Here is an 18048-nt window from a genome sequence, read left to right as displayed (position 1 = left end):
AAACCAGGTAGGCACTATCCAAACATAAAGGAAGACACAATCCCTGCCCTGAAGAGCTTCCAATCCAAGAGGGAAAACAATGGATGCAGAGTGGGAGGGAAGGGAAAGGTTTAAAAGTACACAATCACATTTTTTTGTTGTACAATAAAGCCTCAGTTTGCCCCAACTATTTATTGGTCATCTGATTTCTTGAGAGTTTTGTAGGAAGAGGCATTTAAAGGAAGAGAGGAGAGTTATTTTAGAGGTGAGTTCAGAGAAGGCATTCCTTGCACAGAATATAGGGAGACAGGTGGGGGGAGAAATGGACAAGTGGGTGGTTGAGACTGGGATACCACAATAAGAAAAATGAAGAGAAGCTGGGAGGGGCAGAGCTGTGACAGAACATCAAGACTGAACCTGAAATGTTCAGGAGGAGCCAGTTGAGAGGGTTTGAAGGGGGTGTGTGTGTGGGGGGCGTGCGCGCGCAGGCACGGTCAGAACAACAGGCAAGGACGATGATTCTAACAGAAGCATTTGCTCTCTTACTATAGACTTACCCCAGGCATATACTCCATGAAAATAGTCAAGGTCTTCTCCGCTCGGTCACGCAGGCAGCTGTAATACTGAACAATGCGTTCATGCTGGAGATTCTTCAGCAACTGGATCTCACACTCCAAAGCGCTCACTTCCTGCAAATATGGAGAGAGCAGATCAGGTCCAGTGTCTAAGGACCACCCCATTTCAACAATCTTGCCCATGATACTTTCAGGATGACACTAATCTGACCCCATGTGTTTGGGGCTCAGTGTAATTCTATCCCTTGATGGCACCAGCTCAGGCAGACCCTGGGAAAAGCTAATGTTCTAGTCACTATCAGATTAATGTTTATTGTGTGATAAGTTTGTAAGTATGATTGAAGATGTTTCATGTCCAAAAAGGTCTAGCCGAGAGGCAGTGTTGTCCAGTGGGCTGAGTTCCATAACTCCTGGCTTCTAGACTTGACTACCATTGTCTTACTGCATGGTTTTGGCCAAGTCATTCAAAAAATAAACTATTTCGCCAGTCCCTTCCTCCCACACTGGACAGTTGTGCGGTTTTTTGTTTTTTTGAAAACAGCACTTGAAGGTAAAGTCCTGTAGACATGCTAGAAATGAGTGTGTAGTAACATGAGCCCTCTAGATACCAAATTACTTCTTCGGTGCCCTTAACCCAAGAATTTCAATCACTGGTTTCCTGCCCAGATTTAAGCTGAGGCGTTTTACTCAAATTCAAGCTTAAGAGAGCATGCTGATCTTGTAGGATCTAAAGCATCTGCAAACATGCACATGACATTTCTCTCCTTTATCCTTGCCACAAATGCAACTGGGTTCCATAGTACAATGGCAGGAGGGCTATCCAACAATTTCAGGCTGAATCAGAGATCCTTACTGCACAGGAAATACATCAGGTTCTCCCAAAGAATGAACAGGCTGACCATTAAAGACATCAGAGCACAACTGGTGTGTAGAAGCAGCAGCATGTTTCCCTCAGAGCATTCCCACGGATTCAGTCCTCCACACCCTGCACCAGCCTCCTCTGCCACAGGAAGCTGCCACATTCATTTCTCTTATTTGTGGAAAGGTGCATCTTTTCAAAAGGGAGAAACTAAGCACTGCCCAGATAAATGGAATCAGGAGGAAATCTCATGGGGGCCGGTCACTGGCGGTTTAAGGTGTCAGCGCCTCCAAAACACATTCCAGCCTGTTCTCCCTTTGCCCAGCATCACTATCTGATTTACAGCGGAAATAATGGCGTAAATGAGGGCCCACCAGGGTCAGGGCCTCACCTGAACTGGGATCATAATCTCCATTGCTCAGTTAGATTAAATTAAATCTTCATGGGTCAATTATCTCAATTCACAGTGAACTTGTTAGATGTTGGGAAACTGGCAAGGAATCCCATGATGGCAATTCACACTAGAGTCATACTACAGACAGCAGCAAGTTACTTCATTATTCTGCAGGTCATGCACCCAACGGCCCATTTCAATTGGAATGCCAAGTTCTCAGCATGGACGTACAGTCTTCCTTTTTGCCAAGAAGTTGGACATCCAAGTTTAGTTTGTTTAAAGAATAATAAATCTTTAGACTCTTCCTGAGATGGGCACCAGCCCAAGTCAGCAAACCCAATACAGGATTTATCATTACGGGGGGCTCTGCAAACACAAAATTGTATGTCAAGTCTCCAAATATCTCAGTGTTTAGTTTTTCTCATGCACTTCTGTCTAACAAGGCCTGGGGTAGCAGCTTAGCACCCACAAGTAACTTGGCAACAAACCAGTAGGGGACGGAGGACCAAAATCAGAATAAGGAAATAGATTTCAGTTTGAAGTTTAAGCTATTATAAACACTAACAGAAGCGTGATTTTTAAATGACCCCTTTCAGACTAGAGACCTAGCATATGCAGCAGAAGATGTTTGCTTTCAACGATACAGACACAGGCACATTACAAGATCTATGCCTGCATGGTTAGGTTGGACAGCTTTGAGGCGTTCTTTCAAATACCTTGCTCGTTTCAGGACTGTCTGGGTCAAACTGGACCTGTTTAGCTGCAAGCTCTCTGCCAGTGTCCACATCGTAGCACAAGTACACACGACCAAAGGCACCCTGTCCCAGAAGCTTCCCTCGTCGCCAGTTTATCGGGGCACTCGGAGCTACAAAAATAATAATAATTTGCCCTTTTACAGTGCTATTTGAGGATCAAAAGGTGCTTTGCAAACTATTAAGAGATTTCAATATCCATTTTACAGATGGGAAGTGACTCTCCCAAGGTCAGTGACAGAACCCTGAACAGAACCCAGGAGTCCGACATGCACTCCTAGACCCCTGCTCTAATCACTGACTCAGATACAAGCTACATTGAACGCATGGAACACAATGTAATGAAATGCCACTGTGAAGTTCCACTTGGAGCAAATGCCCCAAGTTGTTTCATTGAACTTAGTTAAGCTTCAGTTCACCATTAGGGGTTCCACCAGACAAATCCTTTGGAATGCAGCAATCCCTTCTTGCCAGGTAAGTGTTAAGATTGTTTTGGAATGCAGCATTTCCTCCCCCTCCGCATCTGCTCAGTAGACATTGCCATTACCCCCGGGGGAGGGAGGCAAATATTAAACCCCTAATCTTGCTGCTGTTGCTCCCTGGAGGGAATAAGAAGGAGCTGGATGTCTTGCTAAGATCACTTCTTTCCTGCTGGAAATGACAATAAGGATGAGATGTTCTGACACCACTTCAAGGAGTCTTATCAGAATTCTGGTTGAGGAGCATTTTGTGAGGGGACAAAGCCTTTGTATTGTATAAATAGGGAAGTCTGGTGTCAGATTCAAATAATTGAGTCCAGTTTTCCACTGAACTACACAATTTACAGTCATTTACACCAGCGTGGCGAGAGAAACAGGAGTAACACTAATTCAGAGAGGTAGTGATTTGCCTCCATTTCGCATCCAATTACAAAGAAAAGTCTGTAAAACCTTCCTCACAATAAAAACAAAAAACAGACAGGAAGCAGCCAGCTGGACAAAGGCATAAAGAATTGGCTTTGCTATTGGGAGTCAATGTTTTAAAGAGATAAATTGCATCAAGATAATTTGCTTTAAACAGTTGGTTTAGTGACTCAAATGTAGGGGTTAACTTTCATAGTTACTGCAGTCTCTGATGCTCTCCACATTCTAACACTCTCTGCTTTTGTACCTATTTTTATGAGGAAAGAACTTGGATATTTTTAGTCTTTACAAATGGAAACATTTCCATACAAACAAGTCAAGGTTCCATTAGCATGGAAATAAATCTTACTATCCAAGAATCATGGAAACAAAAATAATTCTTAATTAGTAACATGCAAATAGTGCCTACAAGCCTCATTCTACACAAGATAAACAGTACCAATAAACAAACAGTCTGTAAGGACAGCTTTGAAATCCTGGACTGCGCCTGGATTCAGCTGACTTCAGATTTTACCTTGTTCACAGAGTTGCCAATAGTTTTTAAATGGGCATGCCAATTCTTTCAGCATGAGCTTTGTAGCAAACAGACCACTGCTGGTATGGATCACTGAGAAGAACACAGTGCTGGGTATTTTAGGGTCTGCTGACAAAGTATTTTTAAATCCACATGTTCTTATTTAGGGACACTAAAGCTATTTCAGGCATAGCCAGCCACTGCAATTTCTCTTACATAGTCAGAGCATCATGGACCAAAATGGGATTTGCTGAACAGTGTGACCAGAACACTGACTGGGAAGCAGAAAACAAGTCCAATGTTCCAAGTTTGGAAATGCTTTTCTAGCTGGACTCTCACTGGCTTCTCTCACCAAAGATGGGCAGCAAAGGCTATACAGCAGGAGGAGCACCAAGCTCTGAGACAATTCATTTCTAAGCACCGGGACCAGTCTAGTAGAGGAACCAGAGTAGATGTCTATGTTCAAATGCAACCCTGAGGCTGCATGGCTTTGGAGTCATAGCTCCATCCTAGTGATGCTCTTGGATAGATGAAGACCAACACCAGGTTCACTGAATTAAGAGCCTTCTTTCCTCCTTCACACTGCCCCCCATAGCATTCACTGTCCTGGATTCGCTGCTTTGGCGCCTGACACTTACATTTGGTTGGGATGTTCCTTTCCTGCACAGTAAGGGCGTTCTCACTGTCGGCACTCCGCAGGCGCCCACGGGGGTCCAGGTACTGCACTGCCAGGCCCAGATTCTCCCCATTGGTGCTCATGGAGCGGCTTGATGGCACTAGCGTGAACAGGTTCCCTTGATGTCGCCGTATCCGGGGGAATGTCCTCCGGCCTGAAGATATTAACAATGGGGAAGAGGAGGAGAAAGTACGTTAAGTGTTGCCAAATAACCTGGGCACAAACAGGAAAGCATAGTCAGAGCCCTGGGGGAAGAGGGAATCAGACGTGAAATTCACCACAGTGCAGGTCACACACTGCGAGCATGTTACTTGAGTGCTGGACAACTTAGTCCGGATCGTAATCAAGGGAGACGGAAGGGGGAGCCATTTTACTGCCCTCGCTCTGAGGCATAACTCCCCTGCAGCCTCACAACTCCAAATAAGAGCTACCTCTTAAATGAAAGCAGTTGGAGGAGCTGCCATGCAAGCTCCAAGGCTTGCTAATGGCCACACAGGTTGCAGTAAGAGGATTAAGAGACTGGCTTGCCAGATAACACCTCAGGCTTACAAACATAACACAGAACAATGGGCAGTTCCCCAGGGTACACAGGCTAAAACTAACAATCTCTAAAATTACCCTAGCAGATAGCAGGTCATCTGACTAACAGATTTATTCCTTTAAATCCATTAGTGTCTTATTAAAAGGAAGCTTTAAAGACTCTTTAAAGAGCTCAGTGATCTGGATGAGGTATAGATGGTGCCAAAGATCCACACAGGATGAAATTAGCTGAGAGATCCCCCAGGTAGAAGCCTCTTTGGGTTACTGTCTCCAGCCTGTGGCCAAGGTGTTTATTCATCATCCCAGGAAGGCACTCTTCTGCAGGGATGTCCTCAGAGAGGAAGGGCAGAGAGCAAGCAAAGAATAGCAAGCCTGCATCAGTAGGGAAACCTGGTATCACATACGGCAGCACACATCATGAGCTGTCACCACCTTGCCTGTGCGCACAAGGAAGCTGTGTGTGGTGAGGCTCTCCAAATAAAGAGAAGTTACATTTGTGCTCTGATTTTTAAGAGTTTCCCCATCCCATGCAAAGGTTCTGGCTCACCTTTGAGCTGCTACCTCCTTACCCTTTAATTTCAACCCACGGGGCAAAGGGCTGCAACATACTCACCATCACTGTAATCTTTGTGTTGCATGGAGACATGGTAGCGCCGAGGGTATGTCCCACCTTTCCCCGCTTTGTCATAGATTTGGTTCTCACGATCTGGGAACAGGTAAGAAGGAGCGGGGCGGGGAGAGAAAGAGAGACTCTTTATGTAATGTACACAAGTTCTAGTGACATCACATTCCACTGCCAGCAGGCTTAATAAGAAAAGGCAGTAAATTCATAACTAGACTGAAAAGCTCTCTAGATGTACCCAGCAACCAAGAGGGAAAAATCACCAAAACCAGAAAACATAAGGAGTGTAAGTAGCGAACATGTTATATGCAGATGTTAAAGTCGGAGCCTGTATTAATGTCCATAACAGATTATTTTTATACTGGGTGCTGACGTACCTGAGAATTCCTGTCTGTTGTCAGGGAAGCTTTGCGCTCTGGACATTCGTGATTTCCGAAAAGAAGGGCTATTTAAAAAAAGAGCACAAGCCATTTTAGATAGAAATTTACAGGTGTGGCCAGTGCCATGAATTCAAAGGAAGTTAATTCAGCTCCAGGTGGGTGAGTGGAGTTCTCAAACCTTTGGCCCAGAAGCAACAGGAAGACAAGATGCTACTCAGCAATACGACTGATGCTGCAGTGATTTATTTCACGCTTCTGTGCTATGAAAGTTAAAACCAGGCTAAACCCAAGTTAGCCAGGTTTAATCTCTCAAAGTGTGCCATCAGCCCTGCTGGTCCAGCTTGTGGCTCTTAGACCATTTGCCCTCTGGGACAGAAAGTCTGTTACTTGTCTGGCACAGTTCCCCTACCGTACAGGGCAGCACACACTTCTCTCTCTATATACAACCAAAAGCAGCCACCCTGCCAAAGTACAAACACGGTTCACAGCACCTTTTGAGTCTTTTCGTCCTGTTCCTGCCCAACAAATGGAACTCTTCGACCATGCCTAAGTATAGCCCCCCCATTGGCAGCAGTGGCAGAAACCTTCGCCAAAGTCTCCCAAGAGGTTAAGGTGGGTGGTTACACAAACCCAATCCTTGCCACCAAACCAGGCTTCTCACATCCCTTTCTCCTAAATGGATTTAGATGGAGTGAGACTGACCACTTTTCAGACTCCCTAATAAGATTTCTTACTCCTCACATGATGCAGATCATCAGCATCACCAGATTCAGCCTCACCAGGCCAACCCCACAGGGAGCAGCTAAGCAGGGAGGAGATTAGCAACATGCAGAGAGGGAAAGGAAGCTGAACTCTTCCATAGGGAGAGGGAAAAATGCTTCATCTCCCTTTGGAATAAACACTACATCATCTTATAAAACACAGGGATCTAGTGTAAAGATATGCCCCGCAACATCACAATTTTTGTGGATTTTTTTTTTTTTTTTAAAGTAGTGTCTTGTCAAAAGAATTTCAGTGCCCTGTAGCCAGATGTTCTCAGATAGTCTAGACCTCACACAATCTGCATACATTATAAGGCTGTATTTTAAAAAAACCAAGTTATTTAAGCTCCACCTTGTTGGTTTATGATTTTGCCAGAAAAATAACCTTAAGATGTAGTTAATTCTCTCTAGGAAGTATATAGGGAAATTATATAGGAATATGATCCTATTATCGCTAAGTAAAATGATTTAAAGTGAAAAATAAATTGACCATTACAAAACCTCATCACAGTTTGATTACATAAGAGCTCTTATCAGTCTGTCTGTACCTGTCTGCTGATCTGTCCAAAGACTGACAACTTCCTGATATGGAATTTTCAGCACTGCTTAGAGGGTCCAACATCTGTAAGACAAGGTAATAACATCTCAAATAGTAAGCTGGGTTGATGTTACCACATAAGATGCTGCATAGAAGGATGCAGGGGTCATACTATCATCCAGAGTGAGTGGCAGGGGATAAATTCAGAAAGGGAGGGGAACTATTTGGAAAGTACACCCCCCTTTCACCTCCCAGAGGACTTGTTAGAATTATGGTTGTAGCAGTTCTGAGCCACCATGTTATTTTAGATAATGGAGAGCCCTGACATGCATGATATGGTTAGAGTAATGCAGTGTTTGTATATTTGAGGAAGGAAATATACATCATACTGGAGACCAGTAGGCCTCCACAATGTATAGGGCTGCCCCCACCCCCTCCCAGCCTTGCCAACATGGGTGCCACCCCCAGTTGCCATCTGTGGGCCCCATTTGACTCCAGCAGCAGAGATTCCGTTCCCTAACCAACCTCTCCACTCACAAGATGCACTTTGGCCCCACTTCCTGCTGTATTTGAGCAGAGGCTGCAGAGACTCAAACAGGAAAAGATCACAGAGCCAGGGGATGGTGACCCTGGGCATCTGTGTCAAACGTACACAGGGGAGCTCACTGATAGGTGGCGAGCCCACACAGACTACGCACAGGGATTGCTCCTGGCAGAGCAGAAGAGGGTTTGAAGGGCTGCATTGGAGTTGCATACACAACATTTATAGGTGCACAATTTAACTGAACAAGCAGGCAGCAGCTGTTTGCTGGCGAATATTCTAGGATGAAGACAGGGACAGGAAAGACCATCAGCAGCCTTAGCGCTTACTGGATTTATTCCCTACCCCCACACGTTTATACTCACACACTGTTCATTGGTCTCTGGGATGAATTCGCCTTCACTGTTTATGCTGGTGTAAGAACCCTGCCGAGCAATTCGCTGTTGCCTCTCTGGAACATACCCAGGGGGAGGTGAACTTCGGCCTGTGTTCTGAGAACCTGGACCACATTTACAGAGGGAGGTTCATTATCCAGATGCTTACTGAAGAGATTGTGTGCACGTAAATAAAGTAAAGATAAAAAATGAAGTAACAGCCTGAATTCTGGAGATCTCAAACATTCCCGGTGGTAAGACCAATTCTGGAGCTAACAGCCATATGTGCAGGGACTGAGCTCAGAGATGTGCTACAGAATACAATGGCTGCATTGCTGATAGTGGATAATTGAACAAACAAAAGGTCTGATGTTTAAAAATACCATGGGAGGGTCATTTGTGAAGTCCCTGAGCCCCAACAAATCACAGCTATCTTCTCTTTTTTGAGACAGACCCCATGACACTACAGGTGCTGCCTCCAATATCTCAGTGCTGGCAGGAATGCAGAGCAGTCAGAGGCACAGGCCTTGCTACCTTGAGCACATGAGGGAAGCATTATCCTTGCTGTGTGATCAGCTTCTGCCTACACAAAATGCTCCTGGCAGGATAGCCATTATTAATTAATGCACGCAAAATACAGCACCATTTAGTGAGAGTAACAGCATCACGTGGACTAGTCATTCCAATATTCAGCATTTCATTAAATGTACATTATGGGAGACCTGCAGCAGTGCTGGGTTGCATTAGTAAACACATCCTGCAATCTCCTCCTTGCCAGGTGAGATTGGTGCTGCATAAATAGCTTGTAGACCGCAATGCAAAGATTAATGATTTAATTTCAACCATGCTGAATGAGTCAATGACTAGAAGACAAGAGAACGATTTCTAGGGAAAAATTAAGAGCACACCACACTTTACTTGACCATTAGGGCACTGTGGTACTTACTGTAAGAGGTTTCTGGCCAAGCATCTGCTTGATTAGAGTGTATGAAGAGTGTGCGCTGTCTATCCAGGGTAGCTTAATCCCTAGCATTCCTCTTTCTGTGCATCTCAGAGTGCTTCATAAAAGAGGGGATAAGGATACTGACACACTTCACAGAGATGGAAACAGGCAAAGCTAGGGTAAGAACCTGATTACCAGAAAGGCTAGGCTATGCACTTTCACCTTGAGTCAGTGGGAGCTGAGAGTACTCAGGACCTTTGGAAAAAAAATTAGGACCAAGGTGACTTGCCCAAGGTGACAGAGTCAGCAGCAGAACTGGGAAGAGAGAACTATGCACTTACGTGATGCTATCTTTAACCTATGCGATATGCCCAGCTGCTACAACAGGCACATAAAAACTTGTAAGTGCCCTCCCTAACGACAATATTCCACACAGCTATTGCTAACCTCTCCCCACCATTTATTATACTTGTGACAGTCAACTGAAATCAGGGGCAAGTTCTCTTTGGAGAGCTCTGGAATGGAACGTGCGCGCTGTGGGATCACTTGAAATGCATCAGGCACCCGAGTGTGTGCAACAAGCTACACCTGCTTTTTAAAAAAATTACTGCCTGATTTTCTAAGCAAGTCTACAGGGGTCACATGACACTGGCAACCAATTAGGACCAAGATAAACAGGCGAGCATGCTTTATAGCTAGGCTGAATCAGGAGAGCACACTTTCACTTTTTCCGATACAATGCCATCGCCTGCCGAAGGAAGCCCAAGTCCCACTGGCTGCAGGCCAGCTGCTATTGTGGAAAGGTCACCATCACTGGGCAGGAAAAGGAAGTCGGCTCTAAATCAATGTATATCAAAGGAAGTGAGTGGAAAAAAACAAGTGCTGCCAGACAGTGCATTTTCATGGTTTTTTTTTTTGTTTTTTTTAAATAAAACTTTACTTTACTCCAGAAACCTCACTTGCTTAGCAGACTTTAGGCAGACTACCTGCTTGATATGATGAGTACTCACACAGCTGTATTCTGCACATCCAAACCATCACAAACAAAACACTGCTCTGTACTAGCCTCTCATCTACATCTGGCATAAAAGTAGATCTTGAAATCCTCCAGGAAATTGGGTTATATTCCTCATCCCAAATTAAAGGAGACGATGAGGGGGAAAGAAAGAGCAGCCACCTTCCAGAGATCTAGACTGAGCTATAGGCTAAGTGCAACCATGCCAGGTGACAGGAATAGAGGCCTCTCAGGGTGTATTTTTGGGCTACAAATGAGGTACCTGCCAGCCACCCAGATGGGGTCTGAAAATGAAATAAGACCCCATGATCATAATGCCAAATTAGGAGGAAAAGGGTGTTTGTTTTCTAAGCTTTTTGGCACTTGAATCTGTCTGTTAAAGAAACACCAGACTCAGACAAGCATGGATACTACACACTTCCTCTACAGAGCTACCGACTGCTGCCCCAGTTTAAAGATAACCTGCATGGAAAAAAAGGCCAGAGAAAACCCTTTCTGCTCCTGTTTCAGCTGCACGTGCTCCACAAGCCCCTTGTGCCCTCAGTCCCAGATATTGCATAAGTCTCTAGTGTCTTATTTCACTAAAACAAACAGTCGTTTTTGTTCAAACACTCCACAATACCGTAGCAGCTAATCCAACAATAACAGCTTTTTCCATACCATAATCCCCCTCATCTCTAGTTAAAGGCAGGGTGATTGTGAACTGTTACAATGCTTCACAAACCCCAGGCTGACAACACCTGCTCCAGCGGAATCTAGTTTTTGTTGTTTAAATGCTTGTGTTTTACAAACATTCATCCTAGATTACCACAATGGCCCCTTCTAGCATTATAATCAATGCATCCTCAACACCAGCCAAGAATATCCTCCCTGTTTGCAGATGGTTAAGTTGAGGAATAAGCCAGAAGTAAGCAATTTGTCCTAACCTACAAAGGGAGTTTGTATCAGAGCTGGAAAAAAAAAAAAAAAGAATTCTTAGGTCGCAGTTCTGTGCTGAGATCATGACTTCCAATTCTTATCAATTGAAAAACTTAAGCATAGAAATGGACAACACTAAATAACTTCTCAGACAATGTTCTGAGTGTTTCCTAGAGAAATTTGGCTTCTGTCAGGTTTAGTGTAAAGGTAGTTTGTGCAGAGTGACAGCTGAGGCTCTCATTTCCTTCCCTTCACCCAGCAACACCACAATATCACCCTTACTACTATTCTGATCTTTTGCTTGTCTCTATAACTGGAAGCATCCCTCATTATTAAGGTATGAAATTTATCAAGGCCCCTTCATGACCTTAATAATTGGAGAATTAGTCTGAAATTAACAAGATGAAATTCAAAAAAGACAAGTGCAAAGTACTACACCTGGGAAGGAAAAAAAAAATCAAATACACAGATACAAAACGGGGAATAATTGGCTAGGCAGCAGTACTGCTGAAAATAATCCAGGGGCTAGTGGACCACAAATTGAATACGAGACAACAATATGATACAGTTGCAATAAAATGCAAATATTCTGGGGTGTTTTAACAGGTGTGTCATAAGTAAGACATGTGAGATAGCTCTACCAGGCAGTGGTGTGGCCTCAGCAGAAGTACTGTGTCCATTTCCGGGCTCCACACTTTAGGAAATATGTGGACAAAATGGAGAGAGTCTAGAGGACAGCAACAAAAATGAAAATCTGAACTATGAGGAAAGATTTGTAAAACTGGGCATCTGTAGTCTTGAGAAGAAAGACTGAGGGGGGACCTGCTAACAGTATTCCAATATGTTAAGGGCTGTTACAAGGAGGACAGTGATCGGTTGTTCTCCATGTCCACTAAAAAGCAGGACAAAAAGTAATCGGATTAATCTGCTGCAAAGGATATTTAGGTTAAATATTGGGAAAAAATCTAAATATAAAGGTAGTTAAGGTCTGCGGAAGATGTGGAATCCTCATCATCGGAGGTTTTTAAGAACAGACTAAACAAACACCTGTCAGGGATGATCTAGGTATACTTGATCCTGCCTCAGTGTTGTGGAATTAACTAAAGGACCTCTGAATGTCCTTTCTAGCCCTACATTTTTATGATTCTATAATTACACATCAAGATTTAACACACAAAAGAAGCTTATAAATAAGCCACATTTGCTGATGGCATTTTCTCTCAACTTTCAACGAGTGTCTCAGATTGGTTTTTTTCATTTTTCACATTAAAAGTTTACCACCTTTAACAACAGTAACAGCTCTTAGCACTTCTCACCCACAGATCTCAAAAATACTTCACAATTATTCAAGGGAACGTTACAGATAAGCAGTTCAAACTAATCAAAACTACTGCAAACAGGGGCCATAAACATAAATGTATGCAATCATGGCAGCATAACTTGCCGTAATGAATATGTGCACAGCTAAGGACCTGGCACAGCAAGAGCTTCCTCTGAAGCACTAAGCATCCAGAAATTCAAAGGAAATGAATGGGAGTTGAGGATATTCAGCGTCTCAGAAGAATTAGGTTTTCATTATGGAAGTGACCTTCAGTGCTCTCTGTGGCTGACATACTGCTAAATGAAATGCAGCTGCTTTGGAACTCGTTACTGGGAAGTGCATGTCTGTGACAATCAGAGCTCCCAAGCAGCAGTCCTGCAAGGATCTTTCAGCTGGAACATGAATTCATTAAAGCAGCAGCTGTGAACAGCTCAGAGCAACGGAATGAAGGTACATTTATTTTACTCTGATTTCCTCATTCTTCTGAGTGGGGCAGGCCCCAGTGGGCTACCCACTATATTCATCCTTTGTTTGATCAGCTGATACTAGTCACTATCAGAGATATCAGGATATGCAGGTCACTGATCTGCTGTGGCAACTCCTATGTTCCTAGTAAAGCTTTGATCAGGATGGCTGATAGATGCCAGAACCCAAGATTTATTTCAGGTTAGTTTTGTGGACTAAAATGCCAGTCTAAATAAAAAAGTTTAATGGCCTACATTTGGCCTTTCGAAACTTCTAACCTAATGAATCTCTGGAACATCCTTCTTAGCAACTCCTCAGCTGTTCATTAGATTGCATAAATATTCCTTACCCCATTCTATCACAAATGCATAAAGGGCTTTTGATAAGGCATTATTTTGTCCTAGGACCATTCCTAGAACCAATCAATAGATTTCTCACATCTCAACTCTCTCCTCTGACAGCATTAACACTAATGCCTAATGGATACATGTGGTTAAGAGAATGAAGATGGTTGGGAAGTGCTGAGAAATACTCACTGACAGACAGGTGCCTACTTCTGGGCTCTGGTGGCTGGTAGGCTGTGTTCACATCCCCCACAGATTGGGAAGTTTTAATCCTGACTTGTTTTGGCAGCCCAGAATGTGGTGAAGAACTAGTCTGTGGGGAGAGAAGAGAAAGCAGAAATTGAACAGTGCGGACACATTTTCAGAGCATGAATTTTACTGCTAACAAGAAAGTGCATGAATGACAGCCATGGAGACTGAAGTCCTGTCCATGCAGAGAGCAGGAACAGTGCAGGTAGCAGCAGGGCAAGCTTCCCAATTACAGGATGAAAGAGGTGAAGGTTCTCGCCACTAGAGAACACACCCCTCCACAATCTGGAATGGAACTCAAGGCTCCCAAACCTCACCATTACTGTGGTGTCAGCAAATGTCTGAAACCCACTGGCAAAGTGTATGAGGGCTGTAATATGTTGATCTAGTTCTGGTTGTTGAGCTTGGTGTGGGGGTGGTTGGGTGGTGTTCAGTGGGTTGTGATATACAGGTGAGACTGTATATATCTGGTGATCCTTTAAACTATGTAGTTACTAGAGAGGGGGCAAGACAAGGGATGACAACCTACTACTGTTATCAGTTAATCAGTTTAAGTGCCAGAGGTCTGAGCTATGGATTTAAAGGTTCCAATCCAACTGATAAGCCATGTGGGTGTCAGTGTGATTCCACATGATGGAATTTGGTTTTTTCGGTTTGTTTTTTTAAATAGCTGGGAAATTGCACACAAAATCTATGTTAAAATTACATAGTCAAAACACGCAAGTTAGGAAATGCCAAAATCTTAACCCAGCCCCTTGGCATATAGGGATTATGATACTCCTTAATCACATGATCACACACTATTATTTCCACAGGACCTCTGAATGAGTGCACAGAATAGATGGAGTAACTATTCAATAATTTGTTTTAGCCTTATGGTTCAGTGGTGTCACCCCAGCCTTATTGCAGCACACTATTCAAACGCCGCTCTGAGGGCGGAATTTTAATTTCCTCGTGGCCTTTTCTATGGTGCTTATCACTATAGCATCTGAGTGCTTCATAAATATTAACTTATTTTCACAACACCAATGTGAAAAACACCACGTTTTATAAATGGGAAACTGAGGCACAGAAAAATTAAAGTAAAAAATGTCTACTTATTTTTGGTGCTCATTTTGAGACATCTAGGACCTGATTTTTTTTAGAGTTCTTAGTGTTGCATAGCATTTTACATATTCATGAAGCTCCCATTGCCTTCAGTTACAGCTGAGTGTGCTCAGTACTTCTGCTGATTCGATCCCAGGGTCTGAAGTTGGGCATCCAGAAAATAAGAACACAGTGAAAGTGGCCACTATGAGAAATTGGGTTAGCTTCTTGCAGGAGCTCTTCTAGAGAGGCAGGGGTTGAATCCAGTTCTCCAGGGTGACATTCAAGTTAAACCTTAAGCCTTAAACCTGACACCATCTTTTCTCTTCCGGCAATCCTTTGCCTCATATACACCTTCCAATTTCTGCAACAAATGAGGATTGGGCCCTACAAACAAGTTTCTATCCTCTGAATGAAGCAGGGGTCCTATGGAAAACACCAGTAAAACTGTCTCAATGCATATGCACAAGGGGGCTGAATTACATTTTCACAGGCAACCTTTTGAGTGCTTCACTTTACATTAGAAGAATATGAATGTTGCAGTGTGTAACTGGTATTTAAAATCTGATATTACTATACAAAATCAAAGCTTCCGAGCCAATGGCTTAATGGGCTGACATAATTAAGGTATGTCCATTTCAGAACCAATGGTACACAAGGGAGTGACTTTTTTTTTTTTTTTTTTAAAAACCACCTTTAACTGCTCTAACCTGATGGATCAGAAACCCACTTTGCAGGTGGGTGAAAGGGAGGTGGCCTTTCAGTCAGAGATTGAGCGAGACTCAAACCCATGACCTACAGGAGTGTAGTCAAGTGCCTTAACCACCACACCTTGTAGTACTATACTCTAGATGTAAAATATTAAAAAGTAACAGCTTCAGTTTAAGGTGAAAAGAGAGAGACCTAAGCTTACCCCCAAATCAGTTTTTTTTCAGATTCCCAAGGTGGTGCAGCTGAACAGAGCCCTCACAGGGTCTGGAGGACACATGCAGGAGAATTGAGGTGACAAAGTCCTGATAGAAACCATCAAGAGGATTTCCAAAAGCACTCGGTGTTGGCTAACGCTGCTCCCACTGAAATGGTAATACACACTGTATTTTAGCTTCAGTAGAGTTAGGCCAAACTCGGAGTGCTTTTGGAAATCCCACCATGTATCTATCGAGCTATTAAAGGAACATGGCAGGCACAATCTCTGGGGGCAGAGGGGGCAGCAAGAGTGAAGGGCATGGACAAATCTTCAACAGCAGCAGTTAGCCCCACTAAGAATACCATCAACACACCTGATTGTAGTTAGATACAGACACACAAAGCTAGTGCGCTCAGATCTTGAGGGGCGTTTTCTATGGAAGGGAGGCTAAAAAGGTAAACAGATGCTAGCTGTGGCTGCAGTCCAGCTAACACTAATGGTGTAATACACTGTCCTCTGACTGCTTCATACAGGCACCTAAAGCAACTAAAGATAAATTACCAACATTAATTCTTCCAGTGACAAAGAGAGGCTATGTATTTAAATGAAGGGTTTGGGGTCTCGTTCATTCAACCTGGTAGATTAGGATCTAGTCTTCAGTCTACACAGGATTCTCTCAGACACAGATGTTTACAACAAATTGGGTAGATACCCTTTGTTTAAATTCCCAGCAGCTCTCCTCTTCAACCTGTCCCTCCCTGCAACTGACCAGAGACCTCAAATCACTAATCGCTGGCAATATACAAGTTCTCTGAGATTGCCTCCCCACTTATAGCTTGCAGCAGCAGCAGCTGAGATCTGTTAGGCCAGCCTTACTTACTCCACAGGACATTCTCTGTTGAGAGCCCTCACTTGTATAGCTGGATCCCTTGGTGGCACCCCAAAACCAAGCTTGGTGAAGTGCAGGCTACAATAAAAGACTAGTTATGTTCATTTTTTTTCCACCAAGCCACGACACTTTTGAGGAAGGGATTGGAGTGGGGTAACTATTACAGTGACTCAAGTTCTCTTTCTCTCTTAATTTCTTTTATTTGAGATTTTTCTCTGTGGCCCAGATCCTCAGCTATTATATATTGATGCAACTCCACTGAAGACAACAGTGTTACGCCAGTTTACACTGCTAAAGATCTAGCCCTACTACTCAGTCTTCTCTACAAGAAGCTCAGGTGATTGGCTAGAGCAGTGCCTACCATCAGCATCTGTACTGTTAAAAAGGATCAAAGGCAAAGAGTTTCTTTTTAAAAGGATAAGGCGCGTAGATGCCAAGGCAAGAGGCACAATATTAAATGAATGTAAGTACTGTCCGTAAATTCAGTCCCTCACTAGTAAAGTCACAGCTAGCGCAATAAAACTAGATTAGTTTTACACACATTTGTGCCAAAGTCACTGCATCACCTTTCCATCCCCAAAAAAGAAAAGAGCCCAACCAAAACAAAATCTGCATCCTGTACTTCAGGAAAAAATGCTTCCCGCTCGCTCACTGGGATGAGATCATGCAGCCAAGAAGCCTCCTTCAGGCTCATGGGTTTTTGCTTTATCACATGCAGGGCTCTCTTGTCAAGCAGCTTGGAGATGAAGAGGAAGTCAGAGGAGAGGGGAAATAGTGGCGCTTGCTGAAGCCTTTGCTGTACAACAACTTGCTGCTGCTTCCAGCAGAAAAGGAAAAAACAACTAACAGAGAACATCGCAGCACTGACTAATAGTTGGTGAGGGGAGGAGAATTCATTGTTTACTGTAGGTGATCATTGGTGGCTTGTGTAAAGTATGGATAATCTCTTACACCTAGATAGTAGCCTGAAAATATTCAAGTTAATGGGGGGCAATAAAAACATGATTGATTGCTGTTTCTTCTCTAATACCAAAAATTTGAGGCTACCTTTTACAGGACATTTCCTGAGAGCACAGAGGTGGTGTTAAACCATATCTGAATGTTGTTATACTTTTATCTAACATGGATGACGATGTTTGAGAAATGCTGAAGTACCTTTACGTCCTTAAATCTGACCTCTCCAAGATCTACAGATGTGCAGAGAAGTCCTACAGAATTTAATAGAAATGAACTCTCAGGATTTGATAGCAGCTACATTTAGAGTAACTTTTTGTGCGGCTCCTTGTACCATTCTCTGCAAGTTATTAGTTATTTGCATTTAACCATAAACATTAGCTTTAAAAAAATTGTGTGGATCTAATGCTGGTCATTCATGAGGACTGCTGACTCAGCATGTCTTCTGTTTTTCTACAGGTCGGCAGCAGCAGCCCAAGTCTCCCAACACTCACTGCCCTTCCAGCATGGCTTAGTCCTAGCATGGAGAGTTTTGGGGAACGCTCTCTCT

At 43.4% G+C, this 18048-nt stretch overlaps 1 protein-coding gene across 3 annotated transcripts in view; it reads right to left on the bottom strand.

Annotated features, from left to right (window-relative positions):
- MAP3K3 (mitogen-activated protein kinase kinase kinase 3) overlaps positions 1-18048 on the bottom strand; it is a 53212-nt gene that overhangs the window by 10315 nt on the left and 24849 nt on the right. For 2 of the 3 annotated variants that reach the window (XM_067541009.1, XM_067541011.1), the window contains exons 7-14: positions 13606-13726; positions 8399-8532; positions 7503-7576; positions 6191-6258; positions 5805-5897; positions 4614-4805; positions 2524-2672; positions 537-668 (exon numbers count right to left, since the gene is read on the bottom strand). In XM_067541009.1, coding sequence (XP_067397110.1) covers positions 537-668; positions 2524-2672; positions 4614-4805; positions 5805-5897; positions 6191-6258; positions 7503-7576; positions 8399-8532; positions 13606-13726 — 963 coding nt within the window. The remainder of the gene's footprint in view (positions 1-536; positions 669-2523; positions 2673-4613; positions 4806-5804; positions 5898-6190; positions 6259-7502; positions 7577-8398; positions 8533-13605; positions 13727-18048) is intronic. The other variant, XM_067541010.1, reaches the window with a different exon arrangement.

Source organism: Emydura macquarii, unplaced genomic scaffold (genome assembly GCF_026122565.2).
Source record: "Emydura macquarii macquarii isolate MOO-44397 ecotype Brisbane River unplaced genomic scaffold, CSIRO-AGI_Emac_v2 contig_629, whole genome shotgun sequence".
Lineage (NCBI taxonomy): Eukaryota > Metazoa > Chordata > Testudines > Chelidae > Emydura > Emydura macquarii.
This window is presented reverse-complemented; position numbering and strand designations above follow the sequence as displayed.